The sequence below is a fragment of the Microcebus murinus genome, chromosome 9 (assembly GCF_040939455.1).
Source record: "Microcebus murinus isolate Inina chromosome 9, M.murinus_Inina_mat1.0, whole genome shotgun sequence".
Classification (NCBI taxonomy): domain Eukaryota; kingdom Metazoa; phylum Chordata; class Mammalia; order Primates; family Cheirogaleidae; genus Microcebus; species Microcebus murinus.
Window position 1 is genome coordinate 63,824,305 of NC_134112.1, and position 26,078 is coordinate 63,850,382.

Genomic DNA, 26,078 nt, shown 5'->3' on the forward strand with positions numbered 1-26,078 from the left:
AGGCAAGCTTCAATGATGGCAGAGTTACAAAACAAAAGGATCCTGGGACCCTGTCACAGGGCAGAGGTGCCAGCAATACCATCTCTATAATGAACACAAATCATTTATATCCAAAGCTGAGCATAGATAGATATGGAGTAATTTCTAACTTGTGTTTACATCCACAGAGCCTAGTATGTTGCCTGGTCTGTAAACGTCCAAGAAATGTAGAATTAAGCTTATTCACACTATATAGAGTTATCATAAGGCAAGAATCAGACCTTAGACTTTTTGTGCTCAATCTTGAAGACCATGTTTTCCAATGCTTTTAACCCTATTATCTCTTCTGAAAACCTAAACTCTCACCCACCATACCACCAATTCTAATTTGTTCTACAAGGGAGGGAGTATGCTTCCTATCTGAGGAAATAGAAGATAGTGTGTTTTCTACATATTGCAGGTTAGCTTAATTGCTTGGAGCAAGATGTCCCATTCCTTATAGGCATTTAATTTGAGGGGGGAGATTATAAAGCTGCAAAATTCAAAGGCTTTGGCCTCAGGGCTGCAGTTATCTCTCCCTTGAGAGACCTTGGGGTAGTATTAACTAGGCCTCATCCAAGAAATGGAAATACTACTGATACTTCACATGGTGAGTGAGGATGAAGTGAGACAATGTGGAAAGTGCCGAGGAATGCCTAGAACAACCAAGAGCTTATTGAACTTGTCAAGCTTTACTTTCTGTAGCGTGCATTACGCAGACGATAATTTTATTTGTTTATTTCGTGTTCCAAGTATACGATTACATTGTACTTCCGTACATTTTGACAGCACCCCCTAAAATGGTCCCTCCCCCCTCCCGCTGCCGCAAAGCACTACGCCCCTTACGACAGCGTACGACGCCGAGCCTGACAGGAACGAAGGGACGGCGCAGGCCAACCGAGCTGCTGCCGGGGGATGACGTAGGCTGCGCTCGTGCATGCGCAGGGCGGGGAGACCTTGGCGAAGTGGTGGAGTCGCTTAGCGGAGGTGAAAGCGTTGGCGGAAAGGAAACTACAGGGGAAAATGCAGAGCTGGAGTCGTGTGTACTGCTCCTTGGCCAAGGTGAGGGCCGCGTGTGAGTGGGTGGGGTCGTGCTGAACCTGAGGCACGGAGGGGCCGCTCGGTGGGTTCGGGACGCGGCCTAACTCTGGTTGGAGTGGGAGAGGCCGGGGGCCCGTCCCGGACTACTCCTGGCCCCGCCTCTGCACCGTCTCAGCCCGGGCCTCGCCTCAGAGGTAACGGCTCGTCCTCCTGCAGCAGCAGCCAGGTGGAGGGCCTGGGCCCGGGCTGTGGGGAGTCCACACCAGTTGTGCGACGGCCGGCAGCCACGCACACCACACCTCCAAACCTGGGCCTCCACTTTGCTGGAGGAAATGTAAGCCCCCGGCCCTTGTCGCGTATGGCTTGGCTTTTCATAACTTCTGCCCTTTTCTTATCCTAATCCTGACCCCTAAGAGGCCTAATTTTCTACAGTGGGCAGGTAACCTTGGGGACACTTCTTGAATGGCATAGACCTAGTCTACCCAACAGAAAGCTCTAGGAATTCCCCTAAGGTGCTGTCAGTGTTAGCAGCTTTAAATAAGTGTCCATTGCCATCTTTCAGGTCCTTCTGGAGCATATGTTTTTAATTGCAGCAGTTGTCGTCAAGACAGTTTTCTCTCTTTACCTACCAGATATGACCAAACCATATGTATGTAGGACCTTGGCTGGATATTATGTTGGTGGAGACCTTAAAGATAATATAGCGATCAAGCCCCTTTGTTTCAAAGATGAGAAACATGTGTTCCCAAAAATTAATGTCGCATGCTAGAAGTCCATGCTTCTAGGGAGAGGAAGAGCTGGGACTAAAACTCAAGACTGACAATCTGTTGCTCTTTGGTCTGCTGTCCTGCCCTCAGGTACAAGAGTTGCTTTGGAATAGAGAACATTACTACTTCAGTGTAGATTTTGTCACTGCAGCCAAATTGCTTGCTGGGATAGGAAGAGGAGATAATTGCTTTGTTTCTTTGTACCTCACTGTTTTTAGGAAATGATAGCTGATAGTATATATAGATCGTGGAGATTATGGTGCAATTTGTAAAGATGTAGTAGCTCCAGAACGTTTCTACATTACTTAGTGCATTTTCCTAAGTTACCTTGTCTAATTTTCTGTTTCTACTTCATGACTTAGGAACATCTTTCTAGGTAAATATGGACCATATATACATGGTAGATTAGAGTTGGGAACAATAATTACAAGTAAAAGTATTATCATACTATAGATTATTCAAATACTTAAGTTATAACTTTCAGAACCTTATGACATTAAAATGATCCCTGGCACTAAAAATTAGCCACACTTTATGGAAATTTAATAAAACAATACCATTGAATAAATTTTTAAATTAGGTTAAATATGAGGTGGTTTGAATATTCATAATAAAAAGATGGGTGTGGCAAGCTGAGACTGAAAAGTTTAAATGATTGTTATTGTCCAAGAGGAGAAATTGACATGTGACCTCCATGGCAATGGAAGATACATTAATAATCAGTGTTTGATACATTTGCTTAAAATTGTTCCCTTTTCATCAACCTTCAGTAGTTCTGTCTTTGGAATTCATATCTTACATAATAGGAACATTTTCTTTCTTTCTTTCTAGAGGGGCCATTTCAATCGAATATCTCATGGCCTACAGGGACTTTCTGCAGTGCCTCTGAGAAGTTACGCAGATCAGTCAAGTAAGTAATTAGTAAATTCTCATCAGCTGACAGTTCCTTTCTATTTCAATGTAAAAGCAAGTGAATTTAGAATAACTTATGATAATCTTAGAATTCATTTGTTCATACATTTAATCATTTAAATGTTACTGACCACCTAGTGTGTTCCAGGTGGTGAACAAGGCAAAGCCTTGCTCTTATGAAACTTGTGGTCTGGTGATATCAGATAAGCAATAAATATTTTGGAAAGTAATTGAAAGTTAAAGCAGGTAACAGGGAGGAAGAGAAAGAATTTTAGATACGGTGTCTGGAAAGGCCTTTTTGAGGAGTTGGTGTCTGAGCAGGGGCCTGTGTGAAGTGAGGGAGTAAGGTTATTTCAGGCCGAGGGAAATAATGGTGAGAAAAGTCTGAGGTAGAAATTAGCTTGTGAAGTTTAAGGAGTAGCAAGAAGGCTGGTTTGGCTGGAGCAGAGACCCATAGAATGTAAAATCAGAGAGGTAGCCAGGGGACAGATTATGAAGTGCTTTGTAAGCCAAGCCATGTAGTTTGGATTTTACTCCAGTGTGATGGGAAACCACTGAAGGGTTTTGAGCAAGGCAGCAATTTCATATGTTGACATTTTAAAAAGTTAATTTTGTCTACTAGGTAAGTTTGTGTTGGTTGTTTTAATACTGTTTTAATACAATCATCATGAATGGTAAGTTGTCCTTTTTGACATTGTGAATGAAAATCTTGATGAGTTTATTGAAAGCGCATTTTAAAGAGCAGCAGGGTGTACCCTAAAAGGAAGCTATATATCATGGAATTTTCCTCTTTATACTTTTTTATATTTTTGAAGTTTCTATAAAGGATATGCATTTTAATTTTTAAGTATTTAAAACAGAAAGTCAATGGGCTTATATGGAAATATTTTGATCTCTTAGTATGAAGGGTATTGATTATTTGAAATTAGGTATTTTGACATGTACTGGATTCACCTATATAGATTATAAGTAAAATCAGATGTCTTAAAGCTTCACTGTAGAAATCATTAGGTGGCCATCAGTCTCCCTGCATTCTGTGAAATAATTTAATCTTGTATCCTTAGCTGTTAACAAACCATCATTTTGGATGTTTTATTCTTAGAGGAAGGATAGAGGGAGGATCCTAGTCACCAGTGACCAAAAGTGAGTGAGTAATTTATTCTAGCTTTGCACAGGTCAAGAAAGCTAAGCATAGGGAGCTATGAAATCTATATATGGATTGGGAATAGTCACAGAATTCTTTCCTAAGGAATTATGTTGTGATCTGAAAAGGATGAGGATTACTCAGTTTACAGCTTGGATCTTTTATTGTAATTCTTTTTCTTTATAGACTATAAGAACCAGGGCTGTGTCATTTTTATGTATCCCATGAGCTTAGAGTAGTATGTTAATGTGAAATGTGTGCTGTCGGTATTTATTTCTAGGTAGATAGAACAGACTCTACAAAGGTAGACCACAATAATTCTGTCCATGTACATGCACAAACACTAGTTCACCATTACTGAAGCTTAAACTGCATGGTATTGGTGGGTAAGCAGAATGTGGTGGGAGTTGAGGCTGGAGAAATAGTTACTGAAGGGATTTGTATGCTGTACTTAGGAATATGGACTTTGTCTAACAAGAGACAGGGATACCAGTGAAGAGCAAGAGAATATTATATGAGTTGGGTTTTAGCTGGGGTTAGCACTGCGGTAGCAGTGTGTAGGGTGTAATGGAGGATGGGAGTGAGACTGGAGGCTATAGGATTAAAGTTGGGAGGTGGATCTGAGAAGAGAATAACACTGAGTGTCTAGTATGCACCTGGCTTCTTCTTAGGGTCTTGACATAAATTCTCTCTGATTCTTACAATCATAGGCTCTAAATCCTTACTGTTAATCCTATGTTACCTCAAAGCCCAGAGAGATTAAGTAATCTGCCCCAAAATTTAGGGGTGGTAGAGTTCAGATTTGAGTTGGTTTGTTTACTTCAGATCCTTTCTTCTTTTACTATATTTCTCCTTTATGTACTAGGAGGTTGTAGGGTTGTGATCAGAAAGTGGGGTATTAGAATTCAAGATTTCAGAGGCTGAGCAGTTTTGGGTAATAACAAGTGTAGGGTGTGACTGTGGGAGGAGGTTACTGAAGTGCATTTTAAATCAGCCTCGCTTACCCCAACAAAATGTCAACAAATAAACTTTACCAAATACCTCTTATACTCATTTTAGTGAATTTGGTAATTAATGATTACTGCTTTATAATATCTCTTTTACTATTCCTTTTTTATTTTAAAAATACTCTTGTTTTATCTTCATTTTGACATGTGCTTGTTTGCCATCACTATATTATAAGATTATTGAGATACTAATACTTTCTATGTAGGTAAGGCATTCATAAATATTTGATTTCTTTCCAATAGTAAAACAGCTTCTTGTCATTTTAGTTGAAGTCATAGATTAGCTTGGAGATAATGGGATCATCTGAGTGTTTTAGAAGGCGATAGAACATAATGGTATAGAAGCATAAGTTTCAGAATCTAAACAACCTGCCTGGTTTGAATCCTGAGTAGATCACTTACTAGTTGTGCAACCTTGTACAAGGTACTTAGTTGTTTTCAGTTGTTTCTTCCTCTCTTAAATGGTAGTAAACTATGTCATAGAGATGTAATGAAGCTTCAATAAGACAACATATATTAATATGAAGCATTTAGCTCGCTGACTGACACATAGCAAATTACCCATATGCTAGGTGTTATTATAGACTGACTGACTTCTCGAGATACATCTTGTAATTTTTTGATAATTATAATTGATTTGTAACTTAGCACCTTTATTTCAGCAGTAGCCTTGATAATGTGATGCCTTACTTTTCTCCTAATGATACAATAAGTAACATTTGTAGGGTAATTTGCAAAGCACTTTTCCTGCTTTTTCTGTTTCAGTTAAGTTTAATAACATTATTGCTATGTTTAAGTCAATCACCTCTCATTGTACTGGAGTATTTTAGAAGTATCAACCTGATAGCTTCTGCTGAGATGCAGATTGCTATCCAGTTGTCATTAATCATTTTTGCTGACTTATCATTTTTCTCTTGTGTTATCAGTTTGCATACCCTTTGTTTTTCTTTTCCACTTTTAAAGGCTGATGCTAAGTTTGTAAAAATTTCCAAGTACTCCTTAAATTTAGTACTAAATGTATTTCATTCAACTAGTTTTCTGTATCTTGATTTTTTTTAACTTTATTTGTGGGACCCAGCCTGTGAAATGCTTCTTGACAAGGAGAAGGTGAATCAGAATCATGTGTTGTAAAGGTTCATTTGCATGCATCCTGTGATACTGGTGAGAACTAGATGATTTGTTTTTCTGAGGTTTATTATGAAAAGTTGCAAACATTTAGAAAAGTTGTAAGAATTTTACAATGAACACCAATAGATTCTTCCATTAACATTTTTTCTACTTAACAATAACACATATCTGTCAATCCATTTATCTGTCCATCAATCCATCTTATTTTTGGATACATTTCAATACTGGCTTGTTTCTGACAGTTTGTCATTGGCTTTCACCCTCCTGTATTCTCAGCTGATAAATGTTTAGATAAAGACTCTGCTTTTTTCTCTTCATTTTTGAATATGATAATATATGTAAATATGCATTAATGAGCTGCTAAATGCTAGACCAGTTGGAGTTGTAAGGACAGTGGAAGGGGAGGAGAGAGACTGTCTCCGTTTCAAAAGTTATTGTTACTTTATTTGACATTGGATTGAAGAGACTGGGAGTAGTTGAATTTATTTGTACATTTGTATTACAATTATTATGTTCCTAAGCCTGCTGCTGGAAGTTAATTTTCAATTTTTTATCTTTATCTTTACATGATAAATATCCAGAATAATTAATTGAATGTTCTGGTTAGCCTGCTATCTTAAACCATATAATATTTATCAATATGCAAATAAAATTTGAAACATTTATCATGTAATATATGGAAACTAATTTTTTTCTGATATTTCAGAAGTTAAAGACCTAAAAGAGGTAATTTGTCTTAAATTTATTAGAAGTACTAAGGCATTATACAAAATTATATTACTTAATTTTAACATTTGTCATTGAAAGCAGTGTTATCATTCCTATATTATAAAAAGGTTAAGTCCCTTGGCCAATGTCACACCACAGATAAGTGGCAGTGCTGAGATTTGAAGTCTAGTATGTCAGATTCCAAAGCTCTGCTTCTTTCCTTCATACAGACTTGTCTTCCAGTGTCACTAAATCCCTGTCAGTTGAGGCCGAGGCAGGCGGATTGCTTGAGGTCAGGAGTTCGAAACCAGCCTGACCAAGAGCGAGACCCCGTCTCTACTATATACATAGAAAGAAATTAATTGGCCAACTAATATATATAGAAAAAATTAGCCGGGCATGGTGGCACATGCCTGTAGTCCCAGCTACTCGGGAGGCTTAGGCAGGAGGATTGCCTGAGCCCAGGAGTTTGAGGTTGCTGTGAGCTAGGCTGATGCCATGGCACTCACTCTAGCCTGGGCAACAAAGCGAGACTCTGTCTCAAAAAAAAAAAAAAAAAAATCCCTGTCAGTTATCATTAAATAAAACTACAGAATTTAGCAAGGTCAGTGGGTAGAAGCTTAATATTACAGAACTCAGTTGTATTTGCATATGCCATGAGAAATAATAGAAAATGAAATTTTATTGTGCCATTTTCAGTTGCATCAAAGAACTTCAAATACCAGGGAATATAATATTACTGTGTAGAAATGCTGGTTATTTGTACTTTCTTGGAAGTTTAAGTATTAGGTTGTTTGCTTTTCCAAAGAGCTATTTTTGGAAAATTTTAACCAATTTACCATTTTATTTCAATTTGCTTTTATTGTAGTTGATGCTGATGTAACAGTTATAGGTTCTGGTCCTGGAGGATATGTTGCTGCTATTAAAGCTGCCCAGTTAGGCTTCAAGGTAAGGTTTAAACTTAAACTAAGTGTTGATACATTCTTATTTGGGAAGGGTTGATCATGTTCACAAAATACTTTGCAGGTGAAAACATGGTAAATAATTTCTTAACTTGCTAAATTATTGGTAAGCCTGGGACTAATGAAGATCAGGTTAATTTGGTTATAGTATTCACATGGAATGGAAAGTGAAGTCCATGATTTTTCCCCTCCTCCCAATACTTTTTATTATATTTTGGCTTGTAATCACACTTTGGAAAATACAGCAATAAAACTAAAAGCGTACATTTAGTAATGTTAAGCAAACAAATATCTTTTAGTATATACTTTTGGCCTGAAAGAATTTAGTGTTATTCAAATGATAAATTACAAAGAACTATGTATTTTAGGTCTGTAAAACACAGCTTGGGTAGCTTGTTTTGTAGGAACATTAAGACATTTGAAATTTTAGTGAACTGAAACATTGTAGGTTATATACAGTTAAGTGATGTTTTCTTTGATTGTAGACAGTCTGCATTGAGAAAAATGAAACACTTGGTGGAACATGCTTGAATGTTGGTTGTATTCCATCTAAGGTGAGCATATGTTTGGTACAGTGCAGAGATTTTTGTTTGTTTGTTTGTTAGCTGCTAAATAGAAGGATGGATTGAGTCTAGATTAGACTAGCACAGTTATTAAAAAATAACCGAAGAATGATAAAAAACTACATTTTTTTTGTAAAACTTTTATAATATGGTGCTGTCATCAGTCTGCCACACATTCTTGAAATAGCTTCCTTATTTCAGAATGCCTACCCTATCAATTCAAATAGACTCTGATGTTCCATTTTTCTTTTTATCTTTCCTTTACCAATGAAACAGATAGTAGATAATAAATTTGTTTTTTAGGTTTATATATGATATAAACATGACTGCCTTTTTTACCTGCCACCCTGAAGTGTGTATTTATTTCTTTGCTTTTAAAGAAAGTAAGATGTTTTATTTTCATTGTTGAGTGTTTTTTTTATATCATTATTGTTTGTCTTTGACTAATTACATAAGAGAAACTGAATTGGTATAGTCTTGTGCACTATTCCATGTAAGAATGCAATTTTTTTAATATCTTTTAAAAATTTTTATTGTAAATTGACAAAATCATAGTTGTATATATTTATGGAGTACAGAGTAATGTTATGATTTATAAATACAATGTGGAATAATTAAGACAAGCTAATTAACATATCCATCACTTCAGCTACTTACCATTTTTGTAGTGAGACCATTTGAAAGAGAATGTCTTCAGAAGCACTTTTTTATTGTATGCAGTCTGTTTATGACTATTTGATAATTTCATCTTTTTATTTCCTCTAGGCTTTATTGAATAACTCTCATTATTACCACATGGCCCATGGAAAAGATTTTGCATCTAGAGGAATTGAAAGTGAGTATACTTTTCATACTTATCAATATTACCAGACTGCTTGACTTGACTCTTCTGGCTAAATACTTACATGTGTCTAACATATGTGTAATAGATGTTTAGTGAGGCAAGAATACGATAAAGAATCTTGAAAATGTAGAGATTTACTTAAGAAGAAAAAAGGCTTAAATCCAGATTTCTACCATAATATATTCTTTTCCGTTGTCCACTTTTGCCTGAAGTCTGCATATGTGTTTATAGGAAGAGTCAGTTTTTGTTTCTCTGAAACCTGAAGATTTCTGGGGAGGCTGTATTCCTGAGTGCTATGGAAAGATACAGAAAAAGGAAGGAGGGAAGGCATACCTAAGCTGTTGATAGTGGAAAGAGCAGAGGAGAGAGAGAGTGAGGCGTAGTAGAAAAGGAAGAGGACATTTCATAACATTTGAATTTAGTTTGTCTTGTCTCCTGGCCATACTATTTTGGGCTCTTTTCATGCACACCTTGGGGTGTTACTTTTCCTTCATTTGTTTCTTTATAGCAATAAGGTTTCTGAAAGGGGCTATATATAGGCAATCCCGAGTATAGAGGTGATGTATATCCACTAAAGAAAATGAAAAATTGAATAATGTAAAGAAAGAAGAGAGAGGGTAGTCAAGAGACTTGTATTGGAGGCAAGGGTTTCTATCTAGCTCTGTGACCTTGGGTAAATTCCTTAGAGTCTGTGTTTCCTTATCTCTAAGATATTTGTTGGTTGTTGTATGAGCTGATTTCTAAGATATCCTTCTTACCTCTAAAGTTCTATTGAGTTGAGCATTTTTATTTTATAGTGTTGCTTCAGAGTTCTCTTCTGAGTTAAATGAGCAATTAAAACCCAGTTGATTAAATTGAACTTTTTGTGTTAAGCTTCTGTGTTTGAAATTTTCAGATGTGTATTTTGTAATTAGTTTTTGTTTTCATGAAATTTAGCATTTTTCTTTATTTACAATTTCAGATGACATTTTACTTTGCCATTTCTACTTCAATATCTTCCAGACTTATAACCATCTTAGGGTGTTTGGAGAATATGTTGTTGCAGTGGGATATAATATTTTATTTTGGATTGCATTTTTACCCAAGGGGGACATTTTATAGTGTATGATAGGTTCCATTATTATGATATGATGTTGGCCTTTTGTCAGCTGTGATTATTATCAGTTATTTTAAAATTTTATGACTGTCTTTTACACAGTTTTGTAAGCATTAGGCTAAAATTTTCCAGACCTTGGTTAATGAAAAATACTACACATTGCTTCAAGAATTTAGCTAAGAACTAAAGATTTATTTAACAAATTACAGTGTCTGAAGTTCGCTTGAATTTAGGGAAGATGATGGAGCAGAAGAGTACTGCAGTAAAAGCTTTAACAGGTGGAATTGCCCACTTATTCAAACAGAATAAGGTCAGTGCTCACTGTTCAGATATCTGCTTTATTTTGTATACATGCTAAACATTGCATTATGCTAATAGTGTGCTGATATTTGAACTTGGTTACGGGGTGAGGGGGAATGACAGAACAAATTTTTTTGCTGTTCCATGTGTAACATTACTAAGTAAGGAAGTAAGTTGTTTTAGATAAATTATTTTCAGAGTATTTTTATTTAATGTTTATCAAAAAATTATTTTAAACTTTGTGAATTTATAAACATTATTTTATAAAGGTTGTTCATGTCAATGGATATGGAAAGATAACTGGCAAAAATCAAGTCACTGCTACAAAAGCTGATGGCAACACTCAGGTTATTGACACAAAGAACATTCTTATAGCTACAGGTTCAGAAGTTACTCCTTTTCCTGGAATCACGGTATTTATGCTTTATAATTTATAGCTGTTACAACCTTCCTTTAAAAATACATTTTATAAATTACTTTATGCTATTTATGAACTTTGAGAGATTTCTGAATGAGGTAATATATATATATATATAAATAATTTTTTTTTGAGATGCTATATTTTGACAGGTATTCAACTTTGGTAAGTTACCTGTCTTTATTCTGCAGTGATTTTAACCAGATTCAGAACACTTTATATTATAAAGCTATATTTGAATTCAACATGAAATTAAAATTAACCACTTTGTTTTGGAATACTGAATGATAAAATTTAAAGTTAGCATTTTTAATGGGATTTGATGAAATTGGATATATGGATAGAAGGTATAGATAACCTCAAAACACATAAGTGACTTAGTATTTTTAGTGATTTTGCTGAATGAGATCACAGTTAAAAGATATAGTTGTCTGTCTGTATCTGAGGAGAATTGGTTCCAGGCCCCTCCCTCAGATACCAAAATTCATAGATGCTTAAGTCTCTTATATAAAATGACATAGTATTTGCATATGACCTACACACTTCCTCCTGTGTACTTTAAATCATCTTTAGATTACTTATACCTAATACAATGTTAATAGTTGTTAATACTGTATTGTTTAGGGGAAAATGACCACAAAAAAAAATACTGTACATATTCAGTACAGTTGCAACCATCCATTTATTTTCCTGAATATTTTTGATCCATTTTGTTGAATCCGCAAATTTGAAACCCACAGATATGGACGGTTGACTTTAGTAGGTTTTTCCAAATAATTTTGATTATATCTTTTGTTTTTTTTTTTATTATAGATTGATGAAGATACAATAGTGTCATCTACAGGTGCTTTATCTTTAAAAAAAGTTCCAGAAAAGATGGTTGTTATTGGTGCAGGTGTAATAGGTGTAGAATTGGTAAGTGATGTCTCTCTGTTACCTCCATGGAGTTGAAAGGGACTTAAAGGTCTCCTGTTTGATTCTTTGCATTATATCATAGGCTGATCTGTGTTGAGTTTTGCTTAAACATGTCTAGTAATAAAGAGTTTACTTTTTTTTAAAAGATAACCTCTTTAGGTAATTGTTAGTCATTAGAATGTTCTCCCTTATTTTATAGTCTGCTTCCCTGTATCTTCCATCTTTCCTGTTTCCTAGAATTGTTTGAATTGATTTTTAATCTGACAGCCATTCAGATGTTTGAATATAACTCTCATTCTGAGCAAATTGCATTCCAGATAAAGACTATACTCTTTACCATGATGTACTTCATCTGGCTCTTCCCTTCTTCTGCATCCTCATCTCAATACTGCTTAGGTTTTAGAAATGGCAGACTATTTGCAGTTCTCTGAGCACTATGCTGTTTTATACCCTCTGCCTGCCTTGTTCTCCCTTCTTGTCCATCTGGCAGCTTTCCACATATTTCCAATGACCTTTGCTCTCCATTTTAGATATCCTTTCTCAGAGCCATTGTACCTTATAATCACTAAGAATTACTCTGCTTCTGAAATCATAACTTCAGACATTTTATTCTCTAACCATAACTTCTTTTCCTCTCTTACTTAGTTATTCCTAGTATACTTTTGTGCTCTTTAACTTTACTGGGTCTTCTAGTCCCTAGATTTGTATGCCTTTTTTTGCCATTTGCCCTTTCCTGTCTTGACTGCTTTTCTGGTCAGCTTAGATTCTGTAGGCCATCATTTTAACCACTTTCTTACAAGTGTCCTTGAGTTGCGTGTCTTGCTGGTTTTTTTTTTTTTTTTTTTTGGAGACAGAGTCTCGCTTTGTTGCTCAGGCTAGAGTAAGTGCTGTGGCGTCAGCCTAGCTCACAGCAACCTCAAATTACTGGGCTCAAGCAATCCTTCTGCCTCAGCCTCCTAAGTAGCTGGGACTACAGGCATATGCCACCATGCCCGGCTAATTTTTTTTCTGTATATATTAGTTGGCCAATTAATTTCTTTCTGTTTATAGTAGAGACGGGGTCTGGCTCTTGATTAGACTGGTTTCAAACTCCTGACCTGGAGTGATCCGCCGGCCTCGGCCTCCCAGAGTGCTAGGATTACAGGCATGAGCCTCCTCACCCGGCCCTGCCTTTCTTTTTTTGTCATATCTACTTGGCAAAACTCTAGTCCTCTTTGAATGCAGCAGTCTGCCTTTGTTATGGTGTTTTCTCAGGCTATTGCCTATACTTGGAAAAAAACACACCCGCAGATTGGTGCCTGTATAATTTCTTGGTCATAACCTCAACAGGAACCTCAGGCTTTCTGACAATCCATTGTTTCCTTAACCTGGCACACTGTCCTGGTCCCTGCAATGGCTGTTTAATTTCCTACTCTTCTGAAACCTCTGCTGGTGCACTGTCTTCCTCTGCCTGTAGATGACTTTGTCTCCTAAATATCAAGTTAAAGAGAAACCATGAGATGAGAACTCTCTCATTTTGATGCCCTAGATTTGAAATAGTTTTACCTATCAATCTATCCTTTTGATCTTCCCTCTGTTACTGTTGGAATGCTGTTTTCCCTAGGGCTAATCTCTTCACCTCTACTTGCTAGCTTATCATATTTTGCCTTCTAGAAGACTTTATTTTGTAATTTTTATTCTTTCTTGTATTTTTCAATCTTCAGATTCTTTCCTACTTCTGCTTCCGTCTCATTTATGATTAAATATGCCTCTGCACCTATGTACTATATATACATGCTCAGATGTATTTGCACTCAGTGACGCAGGCTTGTGTACACATAAAGTAAGCCTTCTCTTGGTCCCATGTTCTTCTTCAGTTACTAATTTTCCTTTTACTTTTCCTCCACAATCCAACTTCTCAAAAGAGTTGTTCATGCTCTATTTCATCAACTTCCACTCACTTCTCTGTCCATGGCTTCTTGTGTCAATAAATTACTCCAATAAGGACATGAATGGATTTATTACTCAATCCAGTTTTCTTCACTGCTTAATTTGGCAGCAGTTAGCTTTGCTGATTTTCTTGCCTTTGAAACTCTTTCCCTAGCTTCTCTAATTCCATATTCTGCTGGTTTTACGTCTACCCTTTGGGCTGAATTCTCCATCATCTATACAAGTTCTCCTTTTCTTAGCTTTCCCTTTAATTGTTAGTATTACTCTAGATTCTGTCTCAGGGGTTTATCCTGGACCCTTTTTTTCTGTCCACAAAATATTCTCTTTACTGCCTCCTTGATTACCCAAGAGCTCAAAAATATCTGCAGCCTGATTCTTTCCCCTTGCCTTTGGACTTTCATATCTAAATGCCTACCAGCATCTCTACTTGTGTGTCTCATAGGCATTCTATTCAGTAAATGTAACTTAACCTTTCTGTCCCCATCCAATCTCCCCCACACTTAAATAAACAAAACCAAACCTGTTTTTCCTCTAACATTTCCCACTTCAATGAGTGGTGCTGCCATCATCGAACAAATTTGAATTTTAGAATCAAACACATTTAAATTTGAATTACAGCTCTGCCTCTTATTGGCTTTATGTCTTTGTTAAATTAATGAGCCTCTCTGAATTACTTGGTTTGTCATTAAAAACAGGGATAAGAATGATAAGAATAACTTACATGATTATTACTCAGATTTAATAAGGTAATACATTTAAAGCACTTAACGTGGTGCCTGGCATCTAATAAGCTCTAAATAAGTGGTAGATACTCTTGGAGTTTTCCTATCTCTAAAGATTTTTTTTTTTTTATTTTGGCATATTATGGGGGTACAGGTTTTAAGGTTTCAATAAATGCCCATTTCCCCCCCTCCCCCCAAAAGTCTGAGTCTCCATCATGACCATCCCCCAGATGGTGCACATCTCACTCATTACGTATGTATATACCCGCCCCCTCCCCCCTCCCACCTGCCCAATACCCTATTACTATAGCACCTATGTGTCCACTTAGGTGCTACTCAGTTAATACCAGTTTGCTGGAGAATATATCTGGTGCTTGTTTTTCCATTCTTGGGATACTTCACTTAGTAGTATGGGTTCCAGCTCTAACCAGGAAAATATAAGATGTGCTATATCACCATTGTTTCTTAGAGTTGAATAGTACTCCATGGTATACATATACCACATTTTATTAATCCATTCTTGGATTGATGGGCACTTGGGCTGTTTCCACAGCCTTGCAATTATGAATTGTGCTGCTAATCTCTAAAGATTTTGAAATCAATTTTCCTAAAGAATAAGTCACTTGTCTATGCTCATCATTCCCAACTTTGAATTATAGACTCCAGGATGATGCTTCTTATCTTTTCCACACTCCTGTCATTTCTTACTAGTCCAATTTAGGTTCAGAAAGTGGTCCTTTTTTTTTTTTTTCCAACAGCTTTATTGAGATATAATTCACATATATATTCACCTACTTAGAGTGTACAATTCAGTGGTTTTTAGTATATTCATAGAGTTGTGCAGCTGCCACCACTGTCTGAATCTAGAACATGTTCATTACCCCAGAAAGAAACCCAGTGCCCATTGGTGATCATTCTCCATTTCTCCCTTCCCCCAGTTCCTCGAAACCATTAATCATTCTGTGTCTATGAATTTGCCTATTCTGGACATTTCATATAAATGGACTTATACAATATTATTTTGTGCCTGGTTTCTTTCACTTAGCATAATGTTCTTAAGGTTCATTTAAGTTGTAGCATGTATCTATACTTCATTTCTTTATATGGCCAAATAATATCCCATTCTGTAGATATAGCACATTTAGTTTATCTATTTGTCAGTTGATGGATATTTGGATTGTTTCTACTTTGGGAGTATTGTGAATAACACTGCTATGAATATTTATGTACAAATTTTTATGTGGATATCTGTTTTCTTTTCTCTTGGGTATATACCTAGGAGTGTAGTTGTTGGTTCACATGGTAATTCTGTATTTAACTTTTTGAGGAACACTGTTTTCCACAGTGGCTGCACCCTTTTTACAATGCTTTCAGCAATATAAGTGTCAGCTGCTCCACTTCCTCACTGGTACTTGGTATTGTTGGTTTTTTATAAAAAAATATTTGAGCTATCCTAATGGATGTGTAGTAGTTTTTCATTGTGTTTTTTTTCTATTTTAATTATTTTATTGATACATATTATATATACATATTTTTGGGGTATATATGATAATTTGACATTCATATAATTAAATTACGATAATTGGGATATCCATCACCTGAAACATTTATCCTTTCTTTATGCTAGGAACATTCGGCTTGTTTTCTTCTAGCTACTTTGAGATATACTATCTATCAGTGTTAACTATAGTCAACCTATGGATCCATCATTCAACAGACCATATTGCTTCTATCTAACTGTATATTTGTACCCTGTAAGCAATCTCTCTTCATTTCTCCCTCTCCCCTACCCTTCTCAGTCTCTGGTAACCAACAGTCTGTTCTCTGTCTTCATGAGATCCACTTTTTTAACTCCCATACAAGATTGAGAACCTGCAGTATTTGTCTTTTTGTGCTTGGCTTCTTTCAGATAACATAAGGACCTCCATTTCCATCCATGTTGCTGCAAATATTTCATTGACAGTATTTCATTATTTTTTTATGGCTGAATAACATTCCATTGTGTATATATGCCACGTTTTCTTTATCTGTTAATCCATTGGTGGGCACTTAGGTTGATTACATAACTTGGCTATTGTGAATACTGCTGCAGTAAAACATGGGAGTGCAGATATCTCTTTGATATATTGATTTCATTTCTTTTGGATATATACCCAGTAGCAGAATTGCTGGATCATATGGTAGTTCTAGTTTTAGTTTTTTTGAGGAACCTCTATACTGTTTTCCATAGTGGCTGTACTAATTTACATTCCCACCAACAGTGAACAAGGGTTCTCCTTTCTCCACATCCTCACCAGGATCCATTATTGCCTGTCTTTTGGATAAAAGACATTCTTACTGGAGTGAAATGATACCTCATTGTGGTTTTGATTTACATTTCTCTGGTGATTAGTAATGTTGAACATTTTTTCATATGCCTGTTGGCCATTTGTATGTTATCTTTTGTGAAATGTCTCCAGGACCTTTTATCCATTTTTAAATTGGATTATTATTATTATTTTGCTGTTATTTGATCTCTTCATATATTCTGTTTATTAATCCTTTGTCAGATGGATAGTTTGAAGATATTCTCTCCCATTCTGTGGGTTGTCTCTTCACTTTGTTGATTGTTTCCTTTGATGTGCAGAAGCTTTTTAGCTTGATATAATCCTATATGCTTATTTTTGCTTTTGTTGCCTGTGTTTTTGCGGTCTTACACAAAAAAAATCTTTGCCCAGACCAGTGTCCTGGAGAGTTTCCCAGTGTTTTCTTCTAGTAGTTTCATGGTTTAGATTTAAGGCTTTAATCCATTTTTATTTGATTTTTGTATATGGTGAAAGATAATAAGGGTCTAGTTTCATTCTTCTGCATTTGGTTATCCAGTTTTCCAGGCCACCATTTATTGAAGAGACTGCCTCTCCCTCATTGTATATTTCTCAAAAATGAGTTGGCTGAAAATGCATGGGTTTATATCTTAGCTTTCTATTCTGTTCCTTTGATCTATGTGTCTGTTTTTATGCAAGTATCACATTGATTTGGTTACTATATCTTTGTAGTGTATTTTGAAGTCAGGTAATGTGATGCCTCCAGTTTTGTTCTTTTTGCTCAGGATTGCTTTGGCTAATCAAGTATTTGGGTTGTTTTGTGGTTCCATACAAATTTTAGGATTTTTTTTCCTATTTCTATGAAGAATGTCTGGTGTTTTGATAGGTATTGCATTGAATCTGTAAACTGCTTTGGGTAGCGTTGTCATTTTAACAATATTCTTCTAATTGATGAACATGGAATATTTGTGTCCTCTTCAGTTTCTTTCATCAGTGTTTTATAGATTTCCTTGTATAGATCTTTCACATCTTTGGTTAGATTGATTCCGAGGTATTTTATATTCTTTGTAGCTACTGTCAGTGGTACTGTTTTCTTGATTGCTTTTTCAGATTGTGTTCACTGTTAAGAGTATATAAATGCTACTGATTTTTGTATGTTGATTTTGTATCCTTTAACTTACTGAATTTGTTATCAATTCTGACAGTTTCTTGGTGGAATCTTTAGGTTTTTCTAAATATAATGTCATCTGTGCACAAGGCGAATTTGACTTCTTCCTTTCCAATTTTGATGGCCTTGATTTCTTTCTCTTGCCTAATTGCTCTAACCAGGACTTTCCATATTATGTTGAATAAAAATGGTGAAAGTAAGCATTCTTGTCTTATTCCAGATTTTAGAGGAAAGACTTTTAGTTCCCTGTTCTGTATGATATTGGCGGTGAGTTTGTCATATATGGCCTTTATTATCTTGATATGTTCTTTCTACACCCCATTTGTTAAGGGTTTTTGTCATAAAGGGTTGTTGAATTTTATCCAATGCTTTTCAACATCTATTGAAATGATCATGTGATTTTTTTTCTTGGTTCTGTTAATGTGATTTATCACATTTATTGATTTGTGTGTGTCAAACCATCTTTGAATTCCTGGGATGAATCCCACTGGATTATGGCGAATTGATCTTTTTAATGTGTTGTTGAATTGGGTTCATTGTGGTTTTAATTTACATTCTCTAGTGACTTACAGTGTTGAGCATCTTTTTATGTACTTACTTATTTGTCATCTCTATATCTTCTTTGGTGAAATGTCTATTCAAATATTTTGTCCATTTTTTTTATTTGGTTTGTTTTCTCATTGTTGAATTAGGAGAGTTCTTTATATATTCTGAATATAAATCCTATATCAGATCAATGTTTTATAGATTTTTTTCCCAGTCTGTGGTTTCTGTTTTCATGTTCTTAATATTATCTTTCTAAGAATTTTTTTTAATTTTGATGAAGTCTGATTTTTATTTTTTAATGGATTATGCTTTTGATGTTGTGTCTGAAAAATCCTTGGTTAACCTGAGGTCACAAGGATTCTTTCCTAGGTTTTCTTCTAAAAATTTTACAGGTTCAGATCCACTCAAAGTTAACTTTTGTGTGTATGTGTCTATATATGTATACATGTATATATGTATATATATAGATTTTTAGTATCACTGTATTGCTTCTAGTTAACTCAGTCCTCATCCCAAAAATTCATGAAATTTTTTAAATGAATGCATATAGCTAATTTAATTGGGAATGTAAACTTATAGTTCATTTGAATTACCAGATGATTTTAATATAGATTCTTGGAAAGGATGTGTTCATAGTTTTTTATATTTTACGTAGTGCTATAAAATTATTAATCTTGCCTGGTAAGTATAGTTTCATATATAATTGTTTAGAAGTTATGCTAATAGTTAAAATAAACTAGTATTCAGTTTAAATTATAATTTGAAAGAAAAAGTAAACATTTCTCCTTTGTTGAGAAAATACAATATGAAGTCAGTTTATTCTACATACATCAGTGATTAGTAGCAATAAGAGCCTGTATTTTTCCCCTTCAGGACCTTTGCACTTGCTATTCCACTCTGCCTGGAACTCTCTTCCCCAGCTAACTTTATATAGCTCATTCCCTCACTCCTTGAAGCCTTTTGTCACTGACAGTGAGGCCTTCCCCAACCATGCTATTTAGAATTACAATCCCTCTCCCTTCAGTAGTAGTCGTGGTTCTACTTCCCATTTTATTTTTCTCATAGCACTTTACTGTCTTCTGACATGAATTTTACTTGTCAATCTCCATTACCAGAATATAAGGTTCCTAATGGTGGAGATTTTTGTTCTGTTCACTAATGTATGCTTAGCAGCTAAAGTGTTCCCTGACATGTAGTGGGAGCTCAATAAATGTTGAATGAATTGATAAATATATGAAGTTCTAGGTATTTACCACAGGATTAATTTTAAACCTCAGAGCTTCTATTTTTTTGAGACAGAGTCTCACTTTGTAGCCCAGGCTAGAGTGAGTGTCGTGGCAGCAGCCTAGCTCACAGCAACCTCAATCTCCTGGGCTCAAGCAATCCTTCTGCCTCAGCCTTCTGAGTAGCTGGGACTACAAGCATGCGCCACCATGCCCGGCTAATTTTTTCTATATATAAATTTTAATTTCTTTCTATTTTTATTAGAGCAGGGTCTCGCTCAGGCTGGTTTCGAACTCCTGACCTTAAGCAATCCGCCCGCCTTGGCCTCCCAGAGTGCTAGGATTACAGGCATGAGCCACCACGCCCAGCTAAACCTCAGAGCTTCTAACAAACATGTTAGCAAAAGAAAATATTTTACAATTATTTTAGATGATTTACTAAACATTTGCTAAAGAAACTTTTATGATTATTGGATTTTTTTGATTGTTATTTTCAGGGTTCAGTTTGGCAAAGACTTGGTGCAGATGTGACAGCAGTTGAATTTTTGGGTCATGTAGGTGGAATTGGAATTGACATGGAAATATCTAAAAACTTTCAACGCATCCTTCAAAAACAGGGGTTTAAATTTAAGTTGAATACAAAGGTTACTGGTGCTACCAAGAAGTCAGATGGAAAAATTGATGTTTCGTAAGTATGCTACATTTGTTTTTGATATATCATCCCTGTCTGTGTGTTTAAGAAAAACACTCATTTCAAAATCAGATTAGCAAATACAGGTTTTTTTGTAACTTAAGGCCATTTTATTACTTAATGTAGCTTAGTATTGCTTACCAAATTATTGCATTAGTGTGTTGACATTCTGATTAAGTTGATGCTAAGATGATTAATCCAATGTTCTCATTGTATCTTTTCATAGTATAGAATCAAAAAATTTTAAACTTCCAACATTGAGTAAAATTAATTCAATATTTTTAGACAGGTATGTGGAAAATCAATGGTAATAATTAGATTGCTTACTATGTGTCTGGCACTCTACTTATTAAATACTTATGTTATTTAATGAAATAACTTGTCTAAGATCACACAGCTAATGAGTGGCATAGTCAGTACTTGAACTTGGATTTTTGTGACTCTAAGACCTGTGTTCTTAGCCACTGTGTTTATACTGCCTGTTTTTGTGAGATTTTAGTGATAGATCTCTAAAGGATATGTACATTTTTTCGTTGCCTGACACTTAAGTTTATATTTATAATCAAATGATGAACTTATGTTATTAGAAATGTTGTCAACACTTGAGAAATCTCTAGTCTTAAATTTCTAAGTCCGTCAGCCATCTGTTTGTATAGATTTGTGTTTAACAGTTATACACTGTTCATTGTCTAGTATTGAAGCTGCGTCTGGTGGTAAAGCTGAAGTTATCACTTGTGATGTACTCTTGGTTTGCATTGGCCGACGACCCTTTACTCAGAATTTGGGACTAGAACAGCTTGGAATTGAACTAGATCCCAGAGGTAGAATTCCAGTCAATACCAGATTCCAAACTAAAATTCCAAAGTAAGTTGGATGATTATCTGTATTTTCAATAATTTTAAAATGTATTTAAAAGTAATTTTGAAAAATAAGACTTTTACTTTTAAAATGTATTAGATTTGGGAAAGAATAGTAAACTTACAAGATACAAAATCAAAAATAATTAATTGAATTTTTTATTACTCAGATTAGAAGCTGAATTCACAGATTTGCAAGGAGCTGCATTTGATTTTTTTTTGTATGACTTATTGACTAGACACTTACATGTTTGTTACCATGGTGTAACTGAAGATAGATGTGATTTCAGAAGTTCACCATGTTTCTTTTGATCTCTGTGGTAGTATCTATGCCATTGGTGATGTGGTTGCTGGTCCTATGCTGGCTCACAAAGCAGAGGATGAAGGCATTATCTGTGTTGAAGGAATGGCTGGTGGTGCTGTGCACATCGACTACAATTGTGTGCCATCAGTGATTTACACACACCCTGAAGTTGCTTGGGTTGGCAAATCAGAAGAGCAGTTGAAAGAAGAGGTAATCCCCAAAGTGGGTGGCTTTACTCCAATGTGTGAATTGAGCTGATAACACTGATGGTTGATAAAAAGCATTTTATCATTGCATTAGTATATTTTAACAACTATAAAACATTGTAATTTATGTATTTTTTCCTTTGTTGGCATCATAAAGAGATCATTCACTTAGATTTACCAGCAATAATAGAAGTTGCCTGTATTAAAAAACTGATAATTCCAGAGCTTTTATGTTTGGCTTTGACATATAACCAGATGAACAGAAACTTATATTTGCTTGCATTTATATACAAAATAGGTTTCATTAACCAGCCTTTTGGTCATTGCTTCTATATGCTGTATGAACAATTGCCATCTTGGGATTTATTTTCTGAACAAATGGTAGATGATTTTACCAATGAGAATGAACTTTTTCAGCATTTATGTAGGTTTTCTTTTTTTTCTCCCACAGGGTATTGAGTACAAAGTTGGGAAATTCCCATTTGCTGCTAACAGCAGAGCTAAGACAAATGCTGACACAGATGGCATGGTGAAGATTCTTGGGCACAAATCAACAGACAGAGTACTAGGAGCACATATTCTTGGACCAGTGAGTATCATAAAACCAGAGAAATTCCATTAATATTTCTAGAAAACATTGCTATTTATTAATTTTAAACCACCTGCTGTTTTCATTCTGAGGTTACTAATTACCAGCAAAATTTCGAATATGGCCTCTGTGCCTCATTTCCAGAAGGGTACCAGCAGACTCTCACAGTCTTGCTCACTATGTCATCTACTTTCTATACTGCAGCCAAAATTATCTCTTTAACACATTGACTGCCATACTAGAAAAAAAAGTATTTTCCTTGAGGCTACAGTCTTTTATTATGAAAATAAAATAAAAGCTTAGAAAACAAAACAATCCTTTCTAATTTAATGAAAAATGTTTTTTGTTTTCTGTGCCTGAGTTGTATGCAACTTGAAAATTAGTTCATGTGGCTCTTAAGGTAAAGAGACGTGTGACATATGCTTTATGAGGCCCCAGGGTCAAAACTAGCATGAGTTAAATACAACTCACATGGCAGTTAATGTGTTAAAACACACACCAGACCATGTCCTTTCTTCAGATCATCCAATAGTGTTTTTTAGCTTCAGATGGTTACATACAAGGCTTCACTGAATTTGTTCCTGTCTACGTTTCTCACCTCATCACTTTCTGCTCACCCATTTTGTTTATTAATATCATGCCACGTGGGTCTTCTCTTATTTTCATAAGAGGACAGGCTTGTTTGCATTTTAAGGCTGTTGTGGGGCCAGGCGCAGTGGCTCACGCCTGTAATCCTAGCACTCTGTGAGGCCGAGGCTCAAGGTCAGGAGTTCGAAACCAGCCTGAGCAAGAGCGAGACCTCGTCTCTACTATAAATAGAAAGAAATTAATTGGCCGTCTAACATATATAGAAAAAATTAGCCAGGCATGGTGGCGCGTGCCTGTAGTCCCAGCTACTCAGGAGGCTGAGGCAGTAGGATTGCTTAAACCCAGGAGTTTGAGGTTGCTGTGAGCTAGGCTGATACCACGGCACTCACTCTAGCCTGGCCAAGAAAGTGAAACTCTGTCTCAAAAAAAAAAAAGGGGGGGCTATTGTGCTTGTTATACCCTGTGCTTAGCATGCTCTGCCTCCATGTCTTTGAATGGCTAGCTCTTTATTATTCAGGTCTCAATTACCCCCTAAGGGAAGGCTTTTTTTTTACCACTGAGCCTAAGGTATGTCCTCCCTTACATCTGTTGTATCTAATATGACAGAATAATATATATGAATGCTTACTATGTCACTTTTCCTAAGTACATAATTAACTCTATTTTTATAACAGCTTTGTGAGACAAGTGCTGCTATTATTTTTGAGGTGAAGAAACTGAATGAAGCACACAGCCAGTGAGTGTTTGAGGTAGTAATTGGTAGATAAGAATACAGGCCATCTGGCTCCAGAGCTCAAGCTCATCTGTGTCACCTTTTCTGTGAAGCTTTTCCTGCCTGGAAGACTTTTTTCTTGACTTTTCCTCCACTGCTATAACAAATACTTAAGGCAATTTTAAATTTAGAAAGCTTGCTCTTTTAACTGTTGCTATTCTTAGTGTGGTGATGTTTTTGCCATGGAAGCAAAATTACTTCTTGGCTTGTTATTTTAAAGGGTGCTGGAGAAATGGTAAATGAAGCTGCTCTTGCTTTGGAGTATGGAGCATCCTGTGAAGATATAGCTAGAGTCTGTCATGCACATCCGGTAATTATTAACAACATACAGAATTAATGGCTGTCTAAATTTTCTTCTGACCCACAATTAATTGGTTTATAATTCTAAATTTATTCCTTTGCAGACTTTATCAGAAGCGTTTAGAGAAGCAAACCTGGCTGCATCATTTGGCAAACCAATCAACTTTTAAATTAGAAGACTATATATATTTTTTCTGAAATTTCCTGGGAGCTATCTTGTAAAGGTCACATTTCTGAACAGGATATGCTCACAGCTCCAGGAATTCCTAGGACTGAAATATGAATCTTTTTTGGAAGGTATTTAAGAGGCTTGGACAGAATGGATAATCTATCTATATTTTACATAAACTTAATATTTTTTTCATCACATTAATATGCAGGACAGAAAGCTACTTATAGTAGCATCCTGGAAAATCTTCATCAGCCCATATTTTCATGCTGTTTATGAAAGGTTCAACACCACTGAATTTGTTAAGCAGCTTTTATCAATGATACAGGAAAGTTGAATTTACTTTCACATGGATGGAGCTGGAGTATTGGTATGTGAACAGTTGTTTAAAACAAGGTGATCAGTATATTTTTAATTTGGTTTTCATATTGGAAACAAGTCAGTCATTTCAGTAAGATTCAAATATTTATAAACCTAACTGATGTAAATGAAAATGGTCTCTCTTTTAATGTAACCCCTAAATTCTTGTAGTTTAGGGATAGAATTTGTGTTTAAGAGGTTTTTAAGGTTCGGTTGAGGTCTACAGATCTGAAGGTTATGCAGTAACCCAATGGAAAAAGTCTATAAATCTCAAATGTTAAGTGGAGACTCAAATGTATTACAGTAGGGAATGAAGATATTGAAATAAATGTCTTAAATATTCATTTACTGGTTGAGTACATGTTGAATGGTCATAGTTTTTTTTATGACTACCGCTAGTGTGTATTCTTATTTTTTATTGCTTTTGTAGGCCTGAATGTATCTTTTTATCACATTGTATGACCATATTAAGGCATTTAAAAGGTCATTAACCCTGTCATCTGTTTTTGAGATACCTACTAAATGTTTAGCATATACTTTTGGAGAAATATACATAAGGAAGTCTTTAATCGTTTGCCTTTTCCTAAGTGGATTTCTTTGGCTGGGTAAATGACTATTTCTTTAACAAGTGCTATAAAATTGTGCTTATTGATAAATGTCTCAAGAAACGGCCATTTTAAAGGTTTAAGTAACAGATTTACTCAGTACTAAATAGGCTTTTGGATATTATAACTAAATTTAAGGATCATTTCATATTCATTAAGTACTCAAATTTGGTATAGATAGCATAGATTGTATCGTGGTCATTATGAGTGATGCATAGTAAAGACTCTGGATTCTGCTACACAGTTCTGAAGAAAACTGAATTTTTGTTTTAGTGTAGGCAGTTAACTTGGCTGAACACCAACTCCAAACTCTCTTCTTTGTAGGAGGCAGCAGCTGAAATCTTTTTTCAGTTGTAGCTTTACTTGTGCTGCCTGAAGTCTTTTCCATGCTGTAGTTCATGGGTCCACCAGAGACTGGGCAGAGTTTCTGTAGAATTTGGGGGCTTCTCCCTTTTTTTGGTATTTGCCTTCCACATTCCAGCTGTTGTGATTGCCCCAAACTTTGTCCTCTGATTCTTTAGTAAAACTTGGCTTTTATCATCCTGTCAGGTAAAAATCTGTTAAAAATGGGACATTCATCCAGTGCTATTTTTAAGTGTCAGCTCATTTTCTGCCTGCCTATTTTTGCTCTCCAGTGCTTTTATGCTTTATCAGCAAGAGGGGTTGGTCTGAAATGTACTCCTTTGCCATCATTGGAAGTGCTCTGCATTTTTTAAAAATCTGAAATCCCAATATCATGTGAAATTCTAGTTTATTTAAACCTCAATCATGTCCCCTACTCTTAAGAGAAAAAGTTCCTAATTAGGGTACAGTGAAGTATAATTTGAAATCCTAGGCTCTAGAGACAGAATAATAAATTCAACTTTAAATGTTTATATTCAGTATGAGCATGCAGATATATATCTGGGTGGAGAGTAAAGTCC

General features: G+C 35.6%; 1 protein-coding gene across 1 annotated transcript; it reads left to right on the forward strand.

Moving 5' to 3' along the window:
- The first annotated feature begins 920 nt into the window (after positions 1–920).
- Positions 921–24,894, forward strand: DLD (dihydrolipoamide dehydrogenase). Its single transcript, XM_012746039.2, has 14 exons — positions 921–1,080; positions 2,658–2,736; positions 7,594–7,673; positions 8,173–8,241; positions 9,016–9,085; positions 10,400–10,500; positions 10,760–10,903; positions 11,722–11,823; positions 20,212–20,402; positions 21,099–21,269; positions 21,587–21,776; positions 22,224–22,361; positions 23,942–24,031; positions 24,126–24,894. Exons 1-14 carry the CDS (start codon positions 1,042–1,044, stop codon positions 24,189–24,191), a joined length of 1,530 nt encoding a protein of 509 aa, XP_012601493.1. The 5' UTR covers positions 921–1,041; the 3' UTR covers positions 24,192–24,894.
- The last annotated feature ends 1,184 nt before the right edge of the window (positions 24,895–26,078 follow it).

What these genes read in the sequence shown, in the direction of transcription:
- DLD (XM_012746039.2), top strand. Translation starts at nt 1,042, where the DNA reads ATGCAGAGCTGGAGTCGTGTGTACTGCTCCTTGGCCAAG. An exon ending in TTGGTTGTATTCCATCTAAG is followed by an intron (nt 8,242 to 9,015) that starts GTGAGCATATGT and finishes TATTTCCTCTAG; the next exon opens with GCTTTATTGAATAACTCTCA. An exon ending in GAGCACATATTCTTGGACCA is followed by an intron (nt 22,362 to 23,941) that starts GTGAGTATCATA and finishes GTTATTTTAAAG; the next exon opens with GGTGCTGGAGAAATGGTAAA.